This window comes from Rattus norvegicus, chromosome 8 (genome assembly GCF_021556685.1).
Source record: "Rattus norvegicus strain SHRSP/BbbUtx chromosome 8, alternate assembly SHRSP_T2T, whole genome shotgun sequence".
Lineage (NCBI taxonomy): Eukaryota > Metazoa > Chordata > Mammalia > Rodentia > Muridae > Rattus > Rattus norvegicus.
Window position 1 is genome coordinate 68601834 of NC_141541.1, and position 20286 is coordinate 68622119.

Sequence of the window (20286 nt, forward strand, 5' to 3'; positions counted from 1 at the left end):
TGTAGCAGCTGGAGCATGAGGTTGCTGGTCACGTGGCATGCACAGTCAGGAAACGGGGAGGAGGAGGATGCTGGTGCTCAGCTCCCCCCACCCTTTTTCTAATTCAGCCCAGGGAATAGCACTGCCTACAGTTAGAGTGGGCTTTCTCATTTCACTCAACATAATCTAGATAACCCCTTACAGACAGGGACTCTGACAGAGCTCAGTGTGAGACTTATTTTCACCTCTGGGTATTTTGAAAGGGAGGCTGTTGGTACCCAGGAGATGTGGTCAGAACAGCTGGTTAGAGAGCAGGCAGTCTGTACCGTGTATTAAAAAGTAGAAGGAATTTCATAATCAAGACTTACTCTGAATCTTACACACACACACACACACACACACACACACACACACACCCCACACGCACACACACGCACACGTATATAATGGAGTCAAGTACTTCATCACTAAGCAACACCTCCAGCCCTGTATAATTCTAGACCCTGTGGCCGATAATCACATTAACTACCACAAGTAGCACTGTCCTAAGAGATATTGAACAGCTGAAGGTCAGAGACTTTAAACTTTTCCAACTCCCAAAGTCTGTAGGAGAGCTCTAATAGGGGTGGCCTCTTTGAGGCTTTAGAGTGGAACTGAAAGTCTACACATGTGTTTGAATAAAAATTTTTGGAAAGGCCTGCTATGGAAGCAAGAAGAGCAAAGAAGTTCCCAGACAGATCTATTAAATGCCTTCTATTGTAGGAGTAGGCCCAACTCCCAGCTGCTGTGGGTCGTCTTCCTGACTGCTCCCACCCTCAGCCCCAGCCTCCACCATCATCCAGCATAGCCTGATCTAGAGGGCTTACCCATCTTCCACACCGCAGTGTAAGGATGCCCAGAAAATGGGCCATGCCTTTTGGTTTTCTTAACCCCTCTGGTACCTAGGACTAGATGTCAAAAGGGACTTTCCGAGGAAGGGAACTGAACACTCCAGGGAAGAGACTTAGAGAATCTTAGAGTAAGTCTTGACTATGGAATTCCATCCACTTTTCAAGACACGGTGCAGACTGCCTGTGCTCTAAGGAGCTGTCTTGACCACACCTGCTGGGTCCCAGCAGCATCCCTTTAAAAATGCCCAGCAGTGAAAATCACACACTGGACTCTGTCAGACCTTTGTGTGTCAAATCCAACTGCTGCTTTTGATGTGGGTGCTTTTGAGTAAACTCCCTTCGGAGTGTCTATGTGCCTGTGTGTAAAATGTGAGGAATAGTGCCTGCCTTGTAGAGTTGTGTAGGTATGTAATATGCATTGTACATGAACCAGAGTCCAGCATGGTACCCAGTACTGTGACTGCTGCTATATCATCACACTCCCTACAATGAATGGCATTTGCATGCATGATTCTCTCTAGCCCTTGAGAGCAGTGGCTTTCAATTTCTGGGGCCCATTCCTATACCACTGTCCTGCAGACCAGAATCTCCAGTAGATAAGGAGGAGGTGGGGACTTGTAGCTCTTTTTTAACAAGCTATCCCACCTCTCTCTCTCTCTCTCTCTCTCTCTCTCTCTCTCTCTCTCTCTCGCTCTCTCTCTCTCTCTGTGTGTGTGTATACACAATGCATATATATATATATATACATACATACATACATACACATACATACATGCATACTGCATAAGATTGTGATATATCCTCACCAAATCTAGAAAGTTCTACAAGATGAGTTTAATTACCATATCTTTTCCAATCAAATACAATGTTCCAAAAACCATCGGTTCTCAAACTGGTCAGGACTGGAATGCTCTCCCTATCTGAGGTAGACTTGGAATATGGTGATGATGTCAGGACTTTTAGAGGGCTGGGGAGAGATGGGAGTCTGGACTCCAGGCAAGGGTGAAAATCGCTGCACTGTTTGAGTCTAGAATGTGGTTCTCTGCAGCCTTGGCCTTGAGACTCCCTCTAGAGCCATTGAGGGCTACAAACTGAGCTGCCCTTTTGGACTGATTTTGTAGAAAGGATTCTTATGTTTAAAAAACAGGAACTTGGGCTGGGGTGATGGCTCAGTGAGTAAAGTGACTGCTGCATACGTTCAGGGACCTGCATTTGACCCCCTAAAACCCAGATTTAAAAGAGACAGACAGACAGCATGCACCTGTAACTCCAATGCTGGGGGGTGGGGTGGGGGATGGACAGAGACAAGAGATCTCTGGGGCTCAGTAGCCAGTGTCTTGCCAAACCGATAAGTCCTAGGGGCAGTGAGAGAAACTTTCTCAGAAAAGCAAGGTAGAAAGCAACTGAGGAAGAGCATCTGTCATTGACCTCTGGTCTCCACACATGTGCATGAATGTGGACACACACACACACACACACACACACACACACACACACACACACCAATAGGTTGGCAAAGAATGGCTATAGCCTGCCAATAACAGCCTTATAGTCTCACAGACCCGGCTGTATTCGCATTTAGGTCTGTCCCAGGGCCTTCTGACACACTGGATACTTCATAAATATTTGGTTGAATAGTTCTATTTATTATATGGCTCCAATTAAGTTCTCAGTTGCTTGGCACAGCAACCTAGCAGTTTTTATAAGCAGTTAAGCACCACCAGCCTCCGCCTCAAATCTCAAACCCACAATAGAGAACAGAGCGGCTGGCCCTCCATGGAACATGCTGACATTTTTCCTCGGGGTTAGATATACTATGCAAGTGCCTCACGACTGATAAATATAAGCAAATGTGGATTGCATCAGCCAGGAAGAGCCCAGCAGCCATCAGCAGCAAGACCCCCCCACCCCAGCTTAGATCAAATTGTTTCATCTGAAAATGTCACATCACAGGGCATCATTAGAACATGTAGGAACCTCACGGTAAGCAGTAACTGGCCCTCTGTCAATAAGTTAGGAGGAAAAGGGTATGTCCTGCACACTTTCAAATTTTGCCTTACGGGCCAGTCAGCTCTACAACTCTGGGTTATCACTCAAACTCCTCAGTCCTCAGACACTGAGTGTATCTGCCTTATCAACTCCTTAGGGCCACCACTGCCTTGATGTGAATCCTGACTCTGTCTACTGCTTCTGTAGCCTTCTGGAGTGAGGAAAGCACTCCATGCTTCGAGCCTCTAAAAGCAGGGTCAAGTTAGCACCGGTCTCACCGCCATCCGCTGAAAGCAGCAAGAACAGCACCTGGAGCGCAGTGAGCGAGCAAGAGACCCTAGGGATGGCCTCCTGGTGGTTTTGAAATCAAGAGTTTTGAAGAACAAGTTTTTTTTCTTTTTATGTTTTGGTGACAACGCTCACCAGGCAGGAAACCTGATCTTCACTAGTCTAGGCTACTTACAGTTTTATTAATATCCTATTTGGTAGAAGCATTCACTGTTTCTTGTATAAGTAATGCTATGTTTGGCCACAGAGGCTATGCCACACCATGCAGGGAATGTTAACCGTATATGAAATACATCCTGAATTATCTCTCTAAAACATGGACAGTTAGTTCTGTATTCTAAAACACATGGGTAGACAGCGGAGATGTTTCAGTGGGTAAGAGTGTTTGCTCTGGTAGCACAAGGATCTGAGTTCAAATACTCAGTCCCCACATGAGACACTGGGCGTGGCTCTGTATGTCTGTGACCCCAGCATTTGTGAGGGGCAGAGACAAGAGGATTGCTGGGGCTTGCTGGCCACCAGCCTACCTTCAGGTTCAGTGAGAGACTCTGCTTCAAAGAAATAAGGCTGAGAGTGCTTGAGCAAGACACCAGATGTCATCCTCAGGCCTCTGTGCACACATGGGCTCAGAAACACACATAATATGTGTGTGTGCGTGCACGCACACACACACACACACACACACACACAGAGGGGGCACTATCACATCTGGATCTCAGATAAAGGAACTATGCAGTGGACTGTAGTGAGGAGAAAAGGCAGGATATGTTGACCCCTGAGCAACAGAAAATTGGCATCTACAGTCCTAGGAACTATTGAAGATACATCCTAAAACCTCTCTAGAAAAGAGTTTACTACTGCAGGACCCTACAACCACAGTTGGGGTGCACCTAAGACTCTAAACATGAAACCTGCACAAAGACTGGAACATAGATCAGCTCTTAATAAGCGCCTCCCTGTCCTTTGTATTTGAATTTCTTTGAGAATTTCAGACATGAGAACTATATTTTCATTTCTATTCCCATCGCCATTCTAATTCCTCCTGTGTCCTGTGTCCCCTGACTCTCTGTGACATTCATCACCCAATTTAAATATTTAAAAAAAAAGGGACAAAAAAAGAGCTTATTTTGCAGTGGTATTGATGACTTCGGGCCAAAGTTGAGAATAAGAGGCACAGAGGGCTTCTGTGACAACCACTCTCCTCTAACCCCACCCTTCCCTGGCCAAAAAGAAAAAAAAGAAAAGAAAGAAAGAAGGAAGGAAGGAAGGAAGGAAGGAAGGAAGAAAGAAAGAAAGAAAGAAAGAAAGAAAGAAAGAAAGAAAGAAAGAAAGAAAGAAGGACATTCTACAGTCCTGTTTGAATAGGAATACTGACTTGTAGCTCTTCACAGATGATGGCTTCTGTCTGTTGTGGAGTGTGGTAGGATTCAGTTTTCTTTTAAGGGGCTGGCCACTGGGAGTATGACTGTGATCCAAGTGAGTGTATGGGAAAAAAAAAAAAAAAAGCAGGGTTGGAGTAGCCTTGGTTCCATAAAAGCTACAAAATGACTAAAAGGCCATGTAGGAGTAATTGCTTGCAAGCAGGAGGGCCTAGGTTCCATCTCTGAGAACACACGTGGGGGTGGGGCGAGCAAAGCCAAGTGTGATTAGGGAGGAGATGAGTGGAGTCCTGGAGATTACTGATTGGCCAGCCTAAAAGAGTAGGCTTGGCTTGAAGAATCGCTCCAGATGCTGTCCTATTGGTCTCCACTGGCCTCCACAGGCACGCATGAATATGCACACATGCGCAGAGTGGGTGGTGGCAAGAAATCCTCCCACTCTGCAGAATCAAGGCAGTGGCTCTGCCGGCTGTCCAGGCAGGGACAGACACAGGGACCATGATGCACATACCTTCTCTCTGAAGGTTCACGGCTCCGGGCCTGAGGGTGTCGGCTGCCTCGCACCACCGTGGGGCCTTGGCGGCTGGCACTGGAGCCAGCCAGGGTACGCTGCTCTTCGTGGCTTCGATGCAGTGGTACTGAGGTCCGTACAGCTGACACAACGTGGCCAGTGATGGACAGTGTAGGGCCACTGGGCCGGGAGCCTGCTGGTGCGCGGTAGGAGCTGGGAAGGCAGGGCCGTGTCTGCTCCATCACACCACCGCTGCAGCTGCGTGAACAGGCAGACCAGGGGCCCCAGGAGCCCCACACACCTGGGGAGCCGCCACCACTATCCTCTGGGGTTCCCTCGGCCACTGCCATCCGTTGTGGGACCTGTGGAGACAGAGGCTGGTTAGAGACCTGAACCTGAGAAGCTTGGGTCAGAATTTCTCTACTGGAGCCATGTAGCTACAGGGTACAATTAAGAATCAAGACAGAATGCATATAATTCAGCCTGGGTCTCAATCTATACCGACTCAGTCATAAGAGACAATTTGAGTGACCAGAAGAGTCATAGCACAATCCTGGCTCTGGGCACTTGATAGCTAATCTGTATTATCAACTTGACAAGACTTAGAGCACCATGGAAAAACACTTCTAGTGTGATGGCCATTCTGGGTTGTCAACTTGACTATATCTGAAATGAACTACAATCCAGAAATGGAGGGCACACCTGTGAGAGATTTTCTGCTTGGTTTGAAGTAAGTGGATCCACTTCTAGTCCAGACCTTGGAGGTAGAAGACATACACCTTTGATCTGGATGCTGAGCCTTTGATCCAGATCTTAAGGCTGCAAGACACAGCCTTGATCTCGAGGCAAGAAGACACACCTCTAATAGGAGCCATGCCTTATGTGCCCTCCCTTCTGCTGGAAGTCTGTATAAGGACATAGAGGAAGGACGCTTTTGATCTTTGCCTGCTTGCCTTCTCCTTGCTAGTACATCCATTCCTTTACTGGCATCAGAGCCTTCTTCTTCAGGATTCCAGCATGTGCAGAAGACCAGCTGAGCCATCCAGCCTTGTGGGACTGAGCAACTACTAAATACTTAAGACTTTCTGTTCATAGCTAACTATTCTTGGATTAGCTGAACTGCAGGATATAAGACATTCCAATAAATGATAGATAGATAAATAGATAGATACATACATACATACATACATACATACAAAGATAGATGATAGATAGATAGATAGATAGATAGATAGATAGATAGATTCATATCATAGGTTCTGTGACTCTAGAGAATCCTGACTAATCTGGGCTTAACTGTGAGAGTTTTTCTAGATTAGGATAAAATAGAAAGACCCACTCTAAGTGAGGGCAGGACTATGCCATAGCCTGGGGTCACAGACAGAAACACAGAAAGCCAGCTGACTAGCAGCATTGATCTTTCTCTGCTTTCTGAATTTGTTTGTTCTCTCTCTCTCTCTCTCTCTCTCTCTCTCTCTCTCTCTCTCTCTCCCCCTACCTCTCTCCCTCCCTCCTCCCTCTCAAACACGTACGTACACACACACACACACACACACACACACACACACACACACACACACTCTCACCATGTAGCCAGTTTCCTCCACACCCTCTCCACTATGGTAGACTGCAACCTCAAACCAGGAGTCAAAGAAACCATTACTAAGTTGCTTTTGCTGGATATTTGTCCCAACAACGAGGGAAGCAGCTAATACATGAGTTGCAGACTCAAAGAGATATGGTGTCCTCAAGAGTCTTCTTCAGGTTCCAGCTTGATGTCTACCCCTAGGCCAGAAGGATTCCCTTTAGCTGCAGGGAAAATGGCACTGTGTCTGGGAGACACTGCTAGGGGCCCACATCCCTACCACCTCCTCCTAAGCAGTGACTAAGACGCTTCTGAGCCTCCAAAGCTGGTCCGTTTGATGAGGTAACAGTCCAAGAGCCATCTAGGTCATAGGGAAATAAGTGAGCTTGTCTGTGCACATCAAAGTTTGGCATTAAGAACTTGTCAGCAAACAATCGTGATCATTTTCCTGCTTCTACACACGCCAGGAGTGAGAAACATCACAGCATGCAAACTCTAGCCAGAGAGCGATTCCATTTTGTTGAGCTAGGCCTTCTAGAGACCTGCCATGCTAGGCACTGTGCTAAAAGCAGCCCCAGTGAGAGTCCTTGTTGTGCAAATGTGAACTGAAGTTCCAACAAAAAAAAAAAAGTTGCACACATGTTAAAGACTCTGCAAGGCTGAGTGACCAACTGATCAGACCTGTGGTTTTGGAGAGTCTAAATGTTACACTGCCAGACTCCAATTTACCCCAGGTTCCCTTTTGTCCCCTTAGTAGCTGTTCCTTGCTCACCTAGCATCCTTGGGACTATAGACCTCCTAGCTTCTACCAACCTGAAGGCTAAGAATGCATTAGATAACATCTTAGGCTTATAGCAGAGACTCGTTGTGACCCGTCTACTGACATTCCCACCAATGTATTTTAAAATTACTTTTTTCTAGGTTACTATAAAAATATCACAAGTGTTTGAACATGGTGTTTGGGATAACCTGAATCTGTTTTCCTGGACCACGGCTACTTACATTTGCTTCAGGATAAACTGTCTCTTCTTTCCATCGAGGAGACGGCTGTTTTTGCCTCAACACAGACATGATATAGGCACCAACTGCATCCCTGGCTCAGAGTCAGGCAGTTCCCTACTTCATTTCTGTTTCTGTGATAAAATACCCGGGCGATAAGCAACTTAGGGGAGGAGATCAAATTCCAGGTGCATTATTACAGGCCAGTCAAACAGCAGGACGGTGAGGCACAAATCACAGGATAGGCGTGCTCCAGAGTGGAGAAAAATGAATGAATTCACACATCTACCACTGAGCTCACTTTCCCTAATCTTATACAGTCCAGGGCCCAAACTCTGCAATGGCGTCATCCAGAGTGAGCTGGGTCATCCTGTATCAGTGAATGTAACCAAGAAAACCGTCCTTGGACGCGCATGCCCGCCGGAAACCTGATCCTGACAGTGTCTCACTGAGACTTTCTTCCCAGTGATTCTAGACTGTGCCAAGCTAACCTTACCCGACACTGAGGACAAAGAGGAAAACACCCAGGTCTGCATAAATTAGCCTAAGCTAAAAGGGAAACTGAGACTCAGCGACATTATACGACTACTCCCCTGTTAATGCACTGAGTTCAGACATAACCAGTTCTCAAAACTAACATGTTCTGGCACTTGCTGCTCTCGTCCCAGCAGACAGACGTTCTTGCTACTGTAATTTTGCTACTGTCATGAAGTGAATTGTAAATGTCTGTGTTTTACAATGGTCTTGGATGACCCCTGGGACACCCCCCCCCAGGAGTTGTGACCCACTGGTTGAGAACTACCATCCTAGCACCTCCTTCCTGTCTTTCAAAGATGGAGCAAATCTATGGCTTTCTGTAGAATATATACACTTTTCAACAAGCCAAGGGCTCACCTATGCAGTGCCAAGATGTCTACAGACTACCCTGGTTCTTCACGGATTTGTGTTCTTATTGACCTTGGCTTTGGCAGCTCAAAGTTCTCACTGAGAACTTGAAGTTCCTCTGCTTCCTCAGAACCTGAGTGGTGAGACAGTCCAAGAATTATCTGGAACAGACCTGACATAGCTGACTCCCAGGATGCCACATGGTGTCACGCACGAAGTCACCCATGAGTGATGGCACTAAGCCTGCCTCACGAAGTGGCTGTGAGAACTGACCAGGATCCTGCCCAATAAGCATGAGCAAGCACTCCAGCTGTCCCCTGGTCTAAAAGCCGGGACTCAGCTCTTAAGCAGAGTTCCTGCCTCAGGCAAACCAGTCACCATGAAGCTACTGACTTGTATACCTTCTTTTAACGAAAGTACAGTGCTGTGGCCTGAGATGATCTTTATGGCTCAAGTTGACTCCTGGAGGTTCTGGAAGTAACCAGGGAAGGATGGGATAAAAAGCAGCAGCCAAAAAATGGATAAGGGGTTTGTCACACTAAAGTCACCAGGGGAGCTCAGTGGGCACCAACCAAATGACATAGAGAAGTTACATTCCGAGAGCCAAGGCAAACACACAGGTGAGGTGGGGTGAGCTGGCTACAGACAGAGACCAAACAAGAATAAGATAGACATGAGAGGAGGCGGGGCTGGGTGATGACTGACAGCAGCTGATGAGAGGGCCTGGTTCCGACCTCAGTCAGAGTACATGAGCACCCTCAGCCCAGCCACACTGCACTGAACACCCAAGAGTAAAAAAAGCTCCTCTTGTTTATGAACAGAATGAGGCAAAGAAACAAGGACAGGAGTCTGAGAAGCAGGGAAGTCATAGCACTAAGGAAATGTACCACTTAAAAAGAGTACCCGGATGTAGTCAAAGCCACGGGGGTGGGGTGGGGGACCAGATGCCGAGGAGGCAGAGAATGGCTCTCCACCCAGGGCTTTGGGAAAGCACACATATCTGGTGACATCTGGTCCGCAGAACTGTGAGGGAATTCATCTCTCTGACTTTATGCCATCCAGTCAGTGAGAGAGCACTGGACTTCTGAGACCAGGCAGGAGAATATGCCAGTGGCTCTGACCATAAGTTCTCCCTGCTGGACAGATGTGCATGTGAGTCAGATCCAAGGCAGGACAGAGACAAGCACTCACCACCCAGGTCGTGTTTTCAGAACCACCCCTCCCCCACTTCCCCCGACCAGCGACCTGGGAGGTTGGCGTTATTCTGTTCAGTGCATAGGGGAAGAAACCGAGGTCCCAGGAAACTGTGACAGGCTATGGTCTCAGGCTAGTGAGAGACCTGTATCGGTCAAAAATCCAGTTCTCCGTTCCCCTAGTCTTGCTGGGGTTTCCTCCTGAATGAGACTGCCACCCTGCCCCTACTGTTGGTAGAAAGCAATAGTAAAAGGTGGGGCAATTCCATGTGTATGGTTCTTCTAGTGGAAGGACGGGTAGGGATGAAGGAACAAAGAAAGACAGGAAGACGTTCCTGACACCTTGGGGGATAAATGCTGTCTGCCCATTCCCAGTCTCTTAGTAACAGATAACCAATGTGGCTTCTGGAACATTCCACTAGACATGAAGCCACACAGGGGACCACTTCCCTCAACTAATCCCACCCGAATTTAGCATCCGGTTGCCAAATTGGGCAAGATCCTGGTGAAGAGGGAACACAAAACCGCATTCCATCCTATTCTGCCGACGCGAATTCTCAAATTTATGGTGTGATTACTACAGCGAGTGACCTGAAATTCCATGAGCTTCCACGGTGAAAGTGCAGACACACACGCCTAAACTGGGTTTTAGTAGTATAGTCTACCTTCCACGGTTTATGCCAGCTATATTCAAACTATCAGATAATATCACATCCATACCCTGCACATGCATACAAAAGTTGCTATCAAATTATTATATGAAAAGAACAAAGCAGAAGGAGCTATGGCACATCGTAATTCAGAGCCTGGGAAGATGAAAGGTAGCTTCTCTGTGTAGTGGAATCCTTTCAGAAGGAGGTCGATTTACATTTCTTAAAATAGTTCCTGTAACATGTTAATAGTTGAAAAACAAAATGAAGGTAGAATAATATAAGAAATCTGTTTGCAGCTCTCTCTCTCTTTAAGCACTGGGTTGAAGCATAAAAAAAAAAATATTGCTCTTTGACCAGATCGGATCTAAATGCTGCGATTTCATATCAGTTTTTTTGACTTAATATGGTAGAGTTCTCTGGCTCCGCCAACCAGAAGAGCCCAACTGGAAAAATCTTCCTGTGCCAAGCGGAGTGGAGGGAATGGAAAGAACAGAAGCCACTGTGGCTCCATCACGCACCTGCTTTGTCTCACCAGCTGGCTGCCCCAGGGGACCATCAATGTCACAAGCAGCTGGAAAGCCAGGCCTATTAGAATATGCTTAGCAACAGCAGGAATAACTACTGCCAGTTATTCAGTGTGGAACCTGGGCCAACCAAAGGGCTAATTGCTTTAGTTGAATTATCTAATTGAGCACTCTGGGGAAATCCAACAAGTTACAGTGTTTGAGAGATTTCTATCAGCTCACGGATAGTTAGGATGGTCCTGTGGCAATCCCCAGCCATGTCTGGAGACATCTGAGGGATGGAATGCACATTTGAACAGAAGCTCACTAAAACTGGAGTGATTACTTTTAGATGACTCCATCCTCAGAAACTGGTGGCTCCTACGGAAACTTTCAGCAAATTTGCATAAATGGTGAGAAAAGGAAAACAGGAATATACAAAACGGCAAACGCCATCTCCCATCGTAGAAAACAGCAGCATCAGGATGAAAAGGCAGGTACAGACATCCACAGAAATGGTGTCAGCATCTCTGGAAAAGGCACAAGCCTCCTCTGGAAAGACAGGGGGGAAGCCAGAGGTAGCAACAGGAAGGACAAAGGGGAGGGGTAAACAAATCCTCTTGTGCTGAAATGGCTCTACCTAGCTCAGAGCCTGATTCTCACAGGATGCATTCCATGGCTCCCATCTCCACTTCACGGATCACTCCCATGGTCTAGCATGTGAAGCTTTGAAAATGCAGAGACTTAAGGCCACTCAGTCAGGGTTGTTGGGTGACTAAGTAGAACATCTAACACTCCCACCTAGCAGGGGCAAGGGGCGTGTTTCTATGTCCCTTTCTTCGGAGGATGAATGGCACAAGTCCAAAGTCACACAATGCTTAAAAAGCAGATCCAGCCACAGGATCAAAGGGGCACTCTCTTCGCTCCACTAGGTGTTTCCGAGGATGTGGACAGGGAGCTTTATGGGTAGAGTAACCGGGTTAAAGAATGGACACGTTAAAAGTGCACATAACACATTGAGACCCTTTTCTGGAGAATGTAATGCATCTCCTGTGGGGTGAGGGCTAGAGTCTAGGGAGAGATCTATTAAATAAAATCCTACAAGCCATCAGATGTCCTCTTCCTGAAAAACAAAAAAACCCAAACAAAACAAAACAAAAATCCTATGAGGTTATATTATAGGAGCTGTTCCCTGTCTCTGTCTCTGTCTCTCTCTCTGTCTCTCTGTCTCTCTGTCTCTCCCTCCCTCCCTCCCTCCCACCCTCCCTCCCTCCCTCTGTTTGTCTCTGTCTCTCTTTCTTTTTTTTTTTTTTTGGTTTTTTTTTTCGGAGCTGGGGACCGAACCCAGGGCCTTGAGCTTCCTAGGCAAGTGCTCTACCACTGAGCTAAATCCCCAGCCCCTCTGTCTCTCTTTCTGAGTGTGTATGTGTATACATGTGCACATAAAGGTCAGATGTCAACCTCAGTGTTGTTCCTCAGACATCATCCATATTATTTCCTTGGTCTTTGAGGCAGGATCTCTCACTGGCCTAGAACCCCATAACTTGGCTAGGATGACTAGCTAGTAAGCCCAGGGGTCAATCCATTTCCACCACCACAGCCCTGGAATCCCACCGTGCCTGGCTTTTGTCTGTGCATTCTGGGAATAGAACGCAGGTCCTTGTATGTATAAGGCAAACACTTCAGTGACTGAGCCATCTCCCCAGCACTACAGGACCTCTCTGAATAGTCACTAAGGAGTGAGAGCAAAGGGGTGGAAGGAAGGGATGGCACTCAGAGACATGAGAAAAGCAGGGAGTCACATCCCAGTTTGGGGTGTACAACAGTGGAGCTGTGATCCTGCCAAGGGAGAATGAAGTTCCTCAGTGATTCTAGATGATGTAACTAACATCACTTGGGCTCAGGCATCTAGAAGGCTGCTTCATGCTAGTCAGAGGTGAGTACAAATCTATACATGTGGGAAGATGTGTGTGTAGTGTGACCTGGCAGCCCTTTCCTTCTGGCCCTTTAGGAAATCTGTCTCCATCCTGCATAAAATGCATTGGGAATATACCCAGGAGACAGCTAGCTGAGTAGACAGAGTGGATCAACTGGAATTGCTATCTCCTACAGAGTGACCGAGAGACCAGTGGGTTTGGGTCCTCTGCTCTAGTATTAGCTCTCTTGATCTGTCTATGCTCTGAGACCATCTTGTGCTGGTACTGTTCTAGCTGATTCCCACATCCAATCTACACCTCAGACTCAGCCTGGCCTGGTGTCCCCTGCATTTGCTATTTCTGTGGCTTGCAGTAAAGAACTCTAGATGGTATCTAAATGGCGGCAGATTCATATACATAAAATGCGGTCACCAACATGATATGAAATTGAACCAGGTTAGCCTTTGGCACAGGATGTGAAGGAGAGAAAGCAGCTCTGAGGGGTTGCTAAAAGAGATGTGGCTGGGCTGGGCCACTATGCTGGCCTGTCTCTGTGAACTTGACACAAAGTTGGACATATCCAGGAAGAAGGAATCTCAAATGAGAAACTGTCTCCATCAGATGGGCCTCTGGGCATGACTGAGGGGTATTTTCTTGATTAATGATCCATGTAGAAGGGCCTAGCCCACTATGGATGGTACCACACCTGGCCAGGTAATCCTGGGTGGTGTGTGTGTGTGTGTGTGGGTGTGTGTGTGTGTGTGTGTGTGTGTGTGTGTGTGTGTGTGTAAAACAAAGCAGGCTGAGCAAGCCATAGGATAGCAATCCAGTAAACAGCCTTTCTTTCTGATCTGCTTCACTCAGCTCCTGCTTCTTAGTCCCTGTCTTGAGTTGTTACCTTGACTTCCCTCAGAGATGAACTGTGATCTGGAAGTATGATTAAAGAAACACTTTTCTCCACAAAGCCATTAGCATTCTATCATAGCATCAGAGAAGCAAACTGGGATGGCCAGAAAGGAGGCTCAGGTAAAGGTGCTTGCCACCAAGCCTAACAACCCAAGTTCAATCCCTAGAACCCATATAATGGAAGCAGAGAAGCAATTCCTGTTGTCCTCTAGCCTTCACACATGTGCTGCAGTGTGCAGACACATGTTTACACACATAAGCACATATATACACATAAATGCACATATATATACATGCCCATATACATGCACATATACATGCACATATACACAAATATACACACATGCTTATAAACACATACATACATATGTACACATATATACACATAAATATACACATGCATAAATACACATACACAGATGCATGCACATATACACATACATACACACATGCTTATAAATACATACATACATATGTACATACATACACACTTAAATACACATACATACACACATATACATGCACATACACTCATACACAGATGCTTATAAATACATACACATACACATATACACACATAAATGCACACACACACACATACATGTACATACATACATATACATGCACATACACACATGCATACATGTACATACATACATATACATGCACATACACACATACATACATGTACATACATACATATACATGCACATACACACATACATACATGTACATACATACATATACATGCACATACACACATACATACATGTACATACATACATATACATGCACATACACACATACATACATGTACATACATACATATACATGCACACACACATACATACACACATGCTTATAAATACACACATATGTACACAGATACACACATACATATACATACATATATATGCATGCTTACACACATGCAAATACATTTTAAAAGAAGAGTGGCTGGTCTTTATTTGTCAGAGCATAAGCATGAAAGAAACCCAGGCTGAGTTATGTGGAAACAGTCGTTAAAGCAGAGTAACCAGTGGACCAAGACACAAGACACTCTAAGGCTGCATGGATCAGAGATGGCAGGGACAGGTGATAAGTTAGCTCTAGACAGAGGAAGACACACACACAGTTCCATCACTCCAGGCTTTATTTCATCATAACCACCTCCTCCCCATTGTTTTTTGAGACAGTCCCACTCTATAGCCCAGCCTTGAACTATATGGACACTATACATCTGGGCATGACCTCACCATCCTCCCGAGCACTGGGTGCTGGGATTATAACCATATGCTACCACGTCCACATTGTGTAGGACATCAATTCATAAGACCAACTAGAAAGATGGTCAAATAAAATTAGAGTTTCATGATTCAACAAAACACTGTAATCACGAACCATACAATGCAATAAGAAGTCCTGTAATATAATATAAAGTTTTTAAAAAATGCCAAATACAAACTTGAAGTTATACCATGATTATAGTAATGTAAAGGTTCTGTTTGCCTGGGAACAAAGTCTGGAGGGGGATGTGGAAAAACAAAAACATCTGACCTGTTACCAAAGCTGAGTCCTGGAGTTTCCTTGTCATTTCAAAAATTTCAACCATGGTTATAAGATTGCTTGCTCAATAAATAAAAATAAATAGATTAAAGGGGGAAGATTCAGAACGGATCTGGGGTGGGGAGTAGGAGGCACAGACTAAACCAACTGGGATGGTCGTCCTGCTGCACGGAAGAACCCGGCGATTTCTCCTTGACACCAGGAAGCCCCTAACTCAGCACATCGAATGTCTTCAGTGTCCTTGGTTTGGGCACTCATTCAGAATCATGTCCCATCTCACTGGTTTCTAATTCTGTTGCTAAAAATTAACCCTCCTGTCTGTTCTTCATGGAAAAGGAGTCATAGGAAAAATCTCTTACATTCTAAAGTCCTGTTTCAGAAGAGACAAGAAAGAGTAGATTTGGTTTTAGCCATACAACCATCCAATACCCTAAAGAAAACACTAGAAAAGGACACCTTGGAGTTAGAAACCAGAGAAAAGTTTTTCAGAAAGCTGAGAGCAAAGGACTGCAGGCCTACCTACCAGCTGTCAGCTCACCTAGGCCATTTCACCAGGGACCCTGGCTGGACAGGCGGCTTAGAGAGGTAGACAATCTTCACTCAGATTACTTCAACCAAGGACATCACTTATGGTTTTCTGTCTGTCTGTCTGTCTGTCTGTCTGTCTTTAAGTATATAATTTGATCTCACATCATAATTGTCTATGCTGACACAATACAAAAGGATGCAAATCATATTTGTCAGCATTAATATTGATGCAATTAATATTAACACAAAATGAATACAAAAGTGTCAATGACAGTTGGGAAGATAGATCACTCCCTTGCCACACAAGCATGGAGACCTGAGTTTGATCCCTAGCACCCACATAAAAGCCAGGCATGACAACACATATCTGTAACCTCAGTGCTGGGAATTGCAGGAGGATCCCTGCAGCCTGCCGGTCTGGCGGCCTAACTAAACCAGTGAACATCAAGTTCAGGAAGAGACCCTGTCTCAAAACATAGGGCGGCAGCACCAACCTCTGCTTCTACATGCGCTTTCAACACATACACACACATATGCACGGAGGCAGAGAAAGGAGAGGAAAGGAGGGGGGAAAGGGGGAGGGAAGGGGAAGAGGAAGAACAATTGACAGATATGAAAGACTCTAGCAAAGCCCCTCAGCTTAGATGGGGTGAAAACCTCCCCAGTGGTAAATTACTCATGTGAATACACACTGTATTTCAGGAGCAGATGAAACAATGCATTTACACAAAACCCAAGCGAATGAGGAGAAAGAACAGGAAGGCACAAAGCTAAAGCATGAGCCATAGAGAAAAGAACTCCAAGGGCACAAAGACAGCCATAAGCCATCCAATGGGTATCAGCTTCAGTATGCTGCAGTCTGCTGCTCTCTCTGCCCTGCTCTGGGTCCTCTCTGAATCCCTGAGCCCTCCCAGTCAAGAATCATTACAGTCAGAGCCTCAGGGACTTCGGTCCACCACACTAGCCCACATACATGCTACTGAACCAGGCACTGGAGGGATAATACAGGCATGCCCCTGTTCTTTTACTTCTGGTCCTGTGCCGTGTCCCTCAAGGATGATTCCTCAATGACCTACAGCACAACCCACCTCACGAGGCACTGAGAAATGCAGGTGCCTGGTTCTCACACCAAACTTAACAAGCAAGATCCCCTGGGAGAGGGACCCAGGGATATGTTTCCTCAACAAGTTCCCCTGGTTTGAGAGAATCACTGGCCACCGGATATCCTCAAAAAGAAAAGTTTTAAGCAGAGCCCACCCTCCAGGCTTTGAATCTCTATGCTGTGGTGCCACTTCCTTCAGCCTCAACTATTCCAGCCACGTCACAGTATCACCTTCAAGCCACCTCCTCCTACTTCTGCCACTCCACATGAAGCCAGTTCCAAGTCTAGGACGTAGGCCAGGAAGACATTTGTGTGACCCTACCTAACATGGATGCTGGGAGGATACTTTAGAACATGAACTCCTGGTGAGGAGGTGGAGCAGCCAATGAGCCATAGAAAAATGAAAGATGGCGGGACAGAGAGAGGGGAACTATGGGTGGAGATACTGACCATCTTGTAGACCCAAGGCTGTTGCCCATCACGTTGTGACTTGTGACTTGCGTGCCTGTGGCTTTGATACCCTATAGATCAAATGACCTGACTGGATCTGACTGGCACAGACATGCCCTCTGCCACCAGCAGGCTTTGGATTTTCCTGGAAGAATATGTACACTCCTCGCCACTTTATTAAACCTGCCTCAAGTATCATGAGAGTAAGAGAGGTGACCTCAGCGCATGCCTCGAGCTCCCCTGCCAGTAAAGAAGCTATCTTTCATTTCGAAATGCAAGGGAGGGAAGCCTGCATGTCTTTCTGCTGAATTCAAAGGCAGGGCCCATCCGAACGATGCGATGAGGTAAATATTTGGATGTAATTTCCGTAACAGGAAACACTCCCCTGCTTCTGAAATTGACCTGTCCCTTTCATCACCAGCCACATGGAAATTGTCCTCCCTTAGAACCAGATCCTAACTCGGAGCACGTGCCTGGGTACTGGGCCCGCCCTATGTTGCTGAACACTTACTGGGAAACAGAAGCAGATGTTACTGCAGAGGGCCAGGATGTATTCTTTGGTGCGGTGGATAGCCTATTTGGCCTGATACTCTCAATGGTAGTTTCCTATTTGCAACTTAAGCCAACCGAGACGGTGAAAAATAATGGTAAGGCACAAAACAGAGTGTGGCGAGAGGCCGGTTTGGGGATGGCAGCCTTCAGCTGGAGAGTCTGCTGGGTGATCTGGTTACCCACATTATATTCTACAAGGCTCTGAGGATCAGAAAGGCCCCCATAAGGAAGACACGTTGTGCTGTGCAGCTGCGTAGATAGCTGTAGTAGTGCGCTTCCCAAGCGAGCATGAGGATGAGCGTTCAACATCCCAGACCCCACCAGCTGTAGAAGTGAGTGCCTAAATCCTAGTGCCAGAAAGGCAGAGGCTGCCTCGCTGAATCAGCAGGCTCCAGCTCAGTGAAAGACTCAGTGTGGACCCCTGACCACCCCCATGCACATGCACACAGATGTGTATACACACACACACACACACACACACACACACACACACACACACGGAGTCATATTGGAAGCATTTTCCTGGACTTTATCAATGTCTACTGTAGAGCTGTGTACACAGTAAATGTTCAATACTTGCTCAGTGAGACAGGCAAGTGGACAGAGATGGGACCATAGCTAGATTCCCTCCCTCAGAGCATCCCACGGCACACTCAGAACTGCCATGCCACCGAGGTTTACTCTTGAAATTCGGCCCTCCATGTTACTGCTTTGCTTAGCAGTGACCCCTGGGTTCTCATGTTTTTCCTAAAGGATGAAAGCCAAATTAACTCTTAGTCTATTCCTTTTAAAATCTTGCCTTGCCTGGTGGTGGCGGCACACACCTTTAATCCCAGCACTCGGGAGGCAGAGGCAGATGGATCTCTGAGTTTGAGGCCAGCCTGGTCTACAGAGTGAGTTCCAGGACAGCCAAAGCCACACAGAGAAACTGTCTCCAACAACAACAATCTGGCCTTAGCCTTCCTTTGCAGCTCAACTCTTATCACTGCCTCCAGGATACAGGAAGTAGGACATGCTCCTTCTTTTCTCTGGCCTTTACTCTGTCCTCTAGGCTCAAAGGCATTCTCTCCTCCCCTCCGTCTGTGAACAGACGCTTTCCATCCATGCCAAATGGCCCTCTCCCATTTTCCAGAGCCATTATGAACATCCTTTTCCAAAGCGCTTGACGCCTGGCACTCATTATCTTGGTGCAATTATCTCCTCAGCCACACCGCAAGCTCCTCGGGGCAAATTATGATTTATTTTATCTTTGTATTCCACACATTCTCATCTCAGCCACAATCTGTCATCTGTTAGGCCCCGGGGACATACTGAGTGAGTGAATGGATGGGTGGGCGGATGGACTAAAGAGATGAGAGGGTATATGGGAGGGTAGACAGATGGGTGTGTGTACAGACAGACAGTTAGGATAAATGGACAAGTGTACGGGTGTACAGATGTGTGTAAGGTTGGATGGCAACTTTACCAAGTGAAATGTCAAGTACCTCCTTTCTTTGCTCAGTCACTTGGCTGGGGATCCATGACGCCTCACCTAGTCCCCTTGCTCATTTGCCTGAATAGTGGAAATGGACTATCCAAATGACAGCTGTTTTTCCAAAGCAAGTCACTCAGAATTTGACTCCTAGCTATGCTCTCCCTGTGTGAAACCTTCTCTCCTCTTGACCTTGGGACACCACACTGTCCTGGTTCTTCTCCTAAACTTCTGGTTGCCCTTTTGCTGGCTTCACTTCATTCTCCCCCATCAAGGGTTGGGGAGCATTCTTGGTAATCTACTCACCTTGCCCAGACCAGGAAATACTGAGTATTAGCAATGGACTTTGTGGCACTGTCTTCCAAGTAAATGCGTGGCCTCAAACGGCCCCCTTCCTCTACCTGGACACAAACCCCCAGCCAGTTCTATTCAGAAATATGCTGGACTCCACATCTCCCCATCCTTTTAGCCTATAGCTTAGTCAGGTTCCACATCCATTTGCTTGGGCTTATCCCCAGCCATCCTGAACTCCAGCTCCACTTTAAGAATTGTTCCTACAAATCACAGCGTCCAAACCCCATGCAGACTGGCCTCTCTGAGCACTCCTGGCATCTGGAATCGAATCCAATTGCCCAAAGCTCTCACTCCTTGGCTCCATGTAGCCCTGCAGCCTCCCTGCCAGCACAGTTTATTCCTCACATGTCATTCAGCTACACCAAGCTTTAAGCATCCATGTCTCCTGCCTTTCCTCCCCAATCTTACCTCACCTCACAAATGCTGCTCATCTTTAAGATCTGCCAAATTCAGAGTTTGCTCCCTTCCTTGCAGAACACCCTGGCTCCCCATGTGAGGACAGTAGCTCTCGCCTCTAGGTGCCCACAGTATTTTGAACGTACATTACTGCGTTCTAATACAATTTCTATTTTTGTGTACCACACACC

At 46.5% G+C, this 20286-nt stretch overlaps 1 protein-coding gene across 2 annotated transcripts in view; it reads right to left on the reverse strand.

Annotated features, from left to right (window-relative positions):
- The window catches only part of Thsd4 (thrombospondin type 1 domain containing 4), a 627039-nt gene that overhangs the window by 495056 nt on the left and 111697 nt on the right, over positions 1–20286 (reverse strand). For both annotated transcript variants that reach the window (XM_087562028.1, NM_001429247.1), the window contains 1 exon segment: positions 5037–5398. In XM_087562028.1, the coding sequence (XP_087418154.1) occupies positions 5037–5398 (362 nt within the window).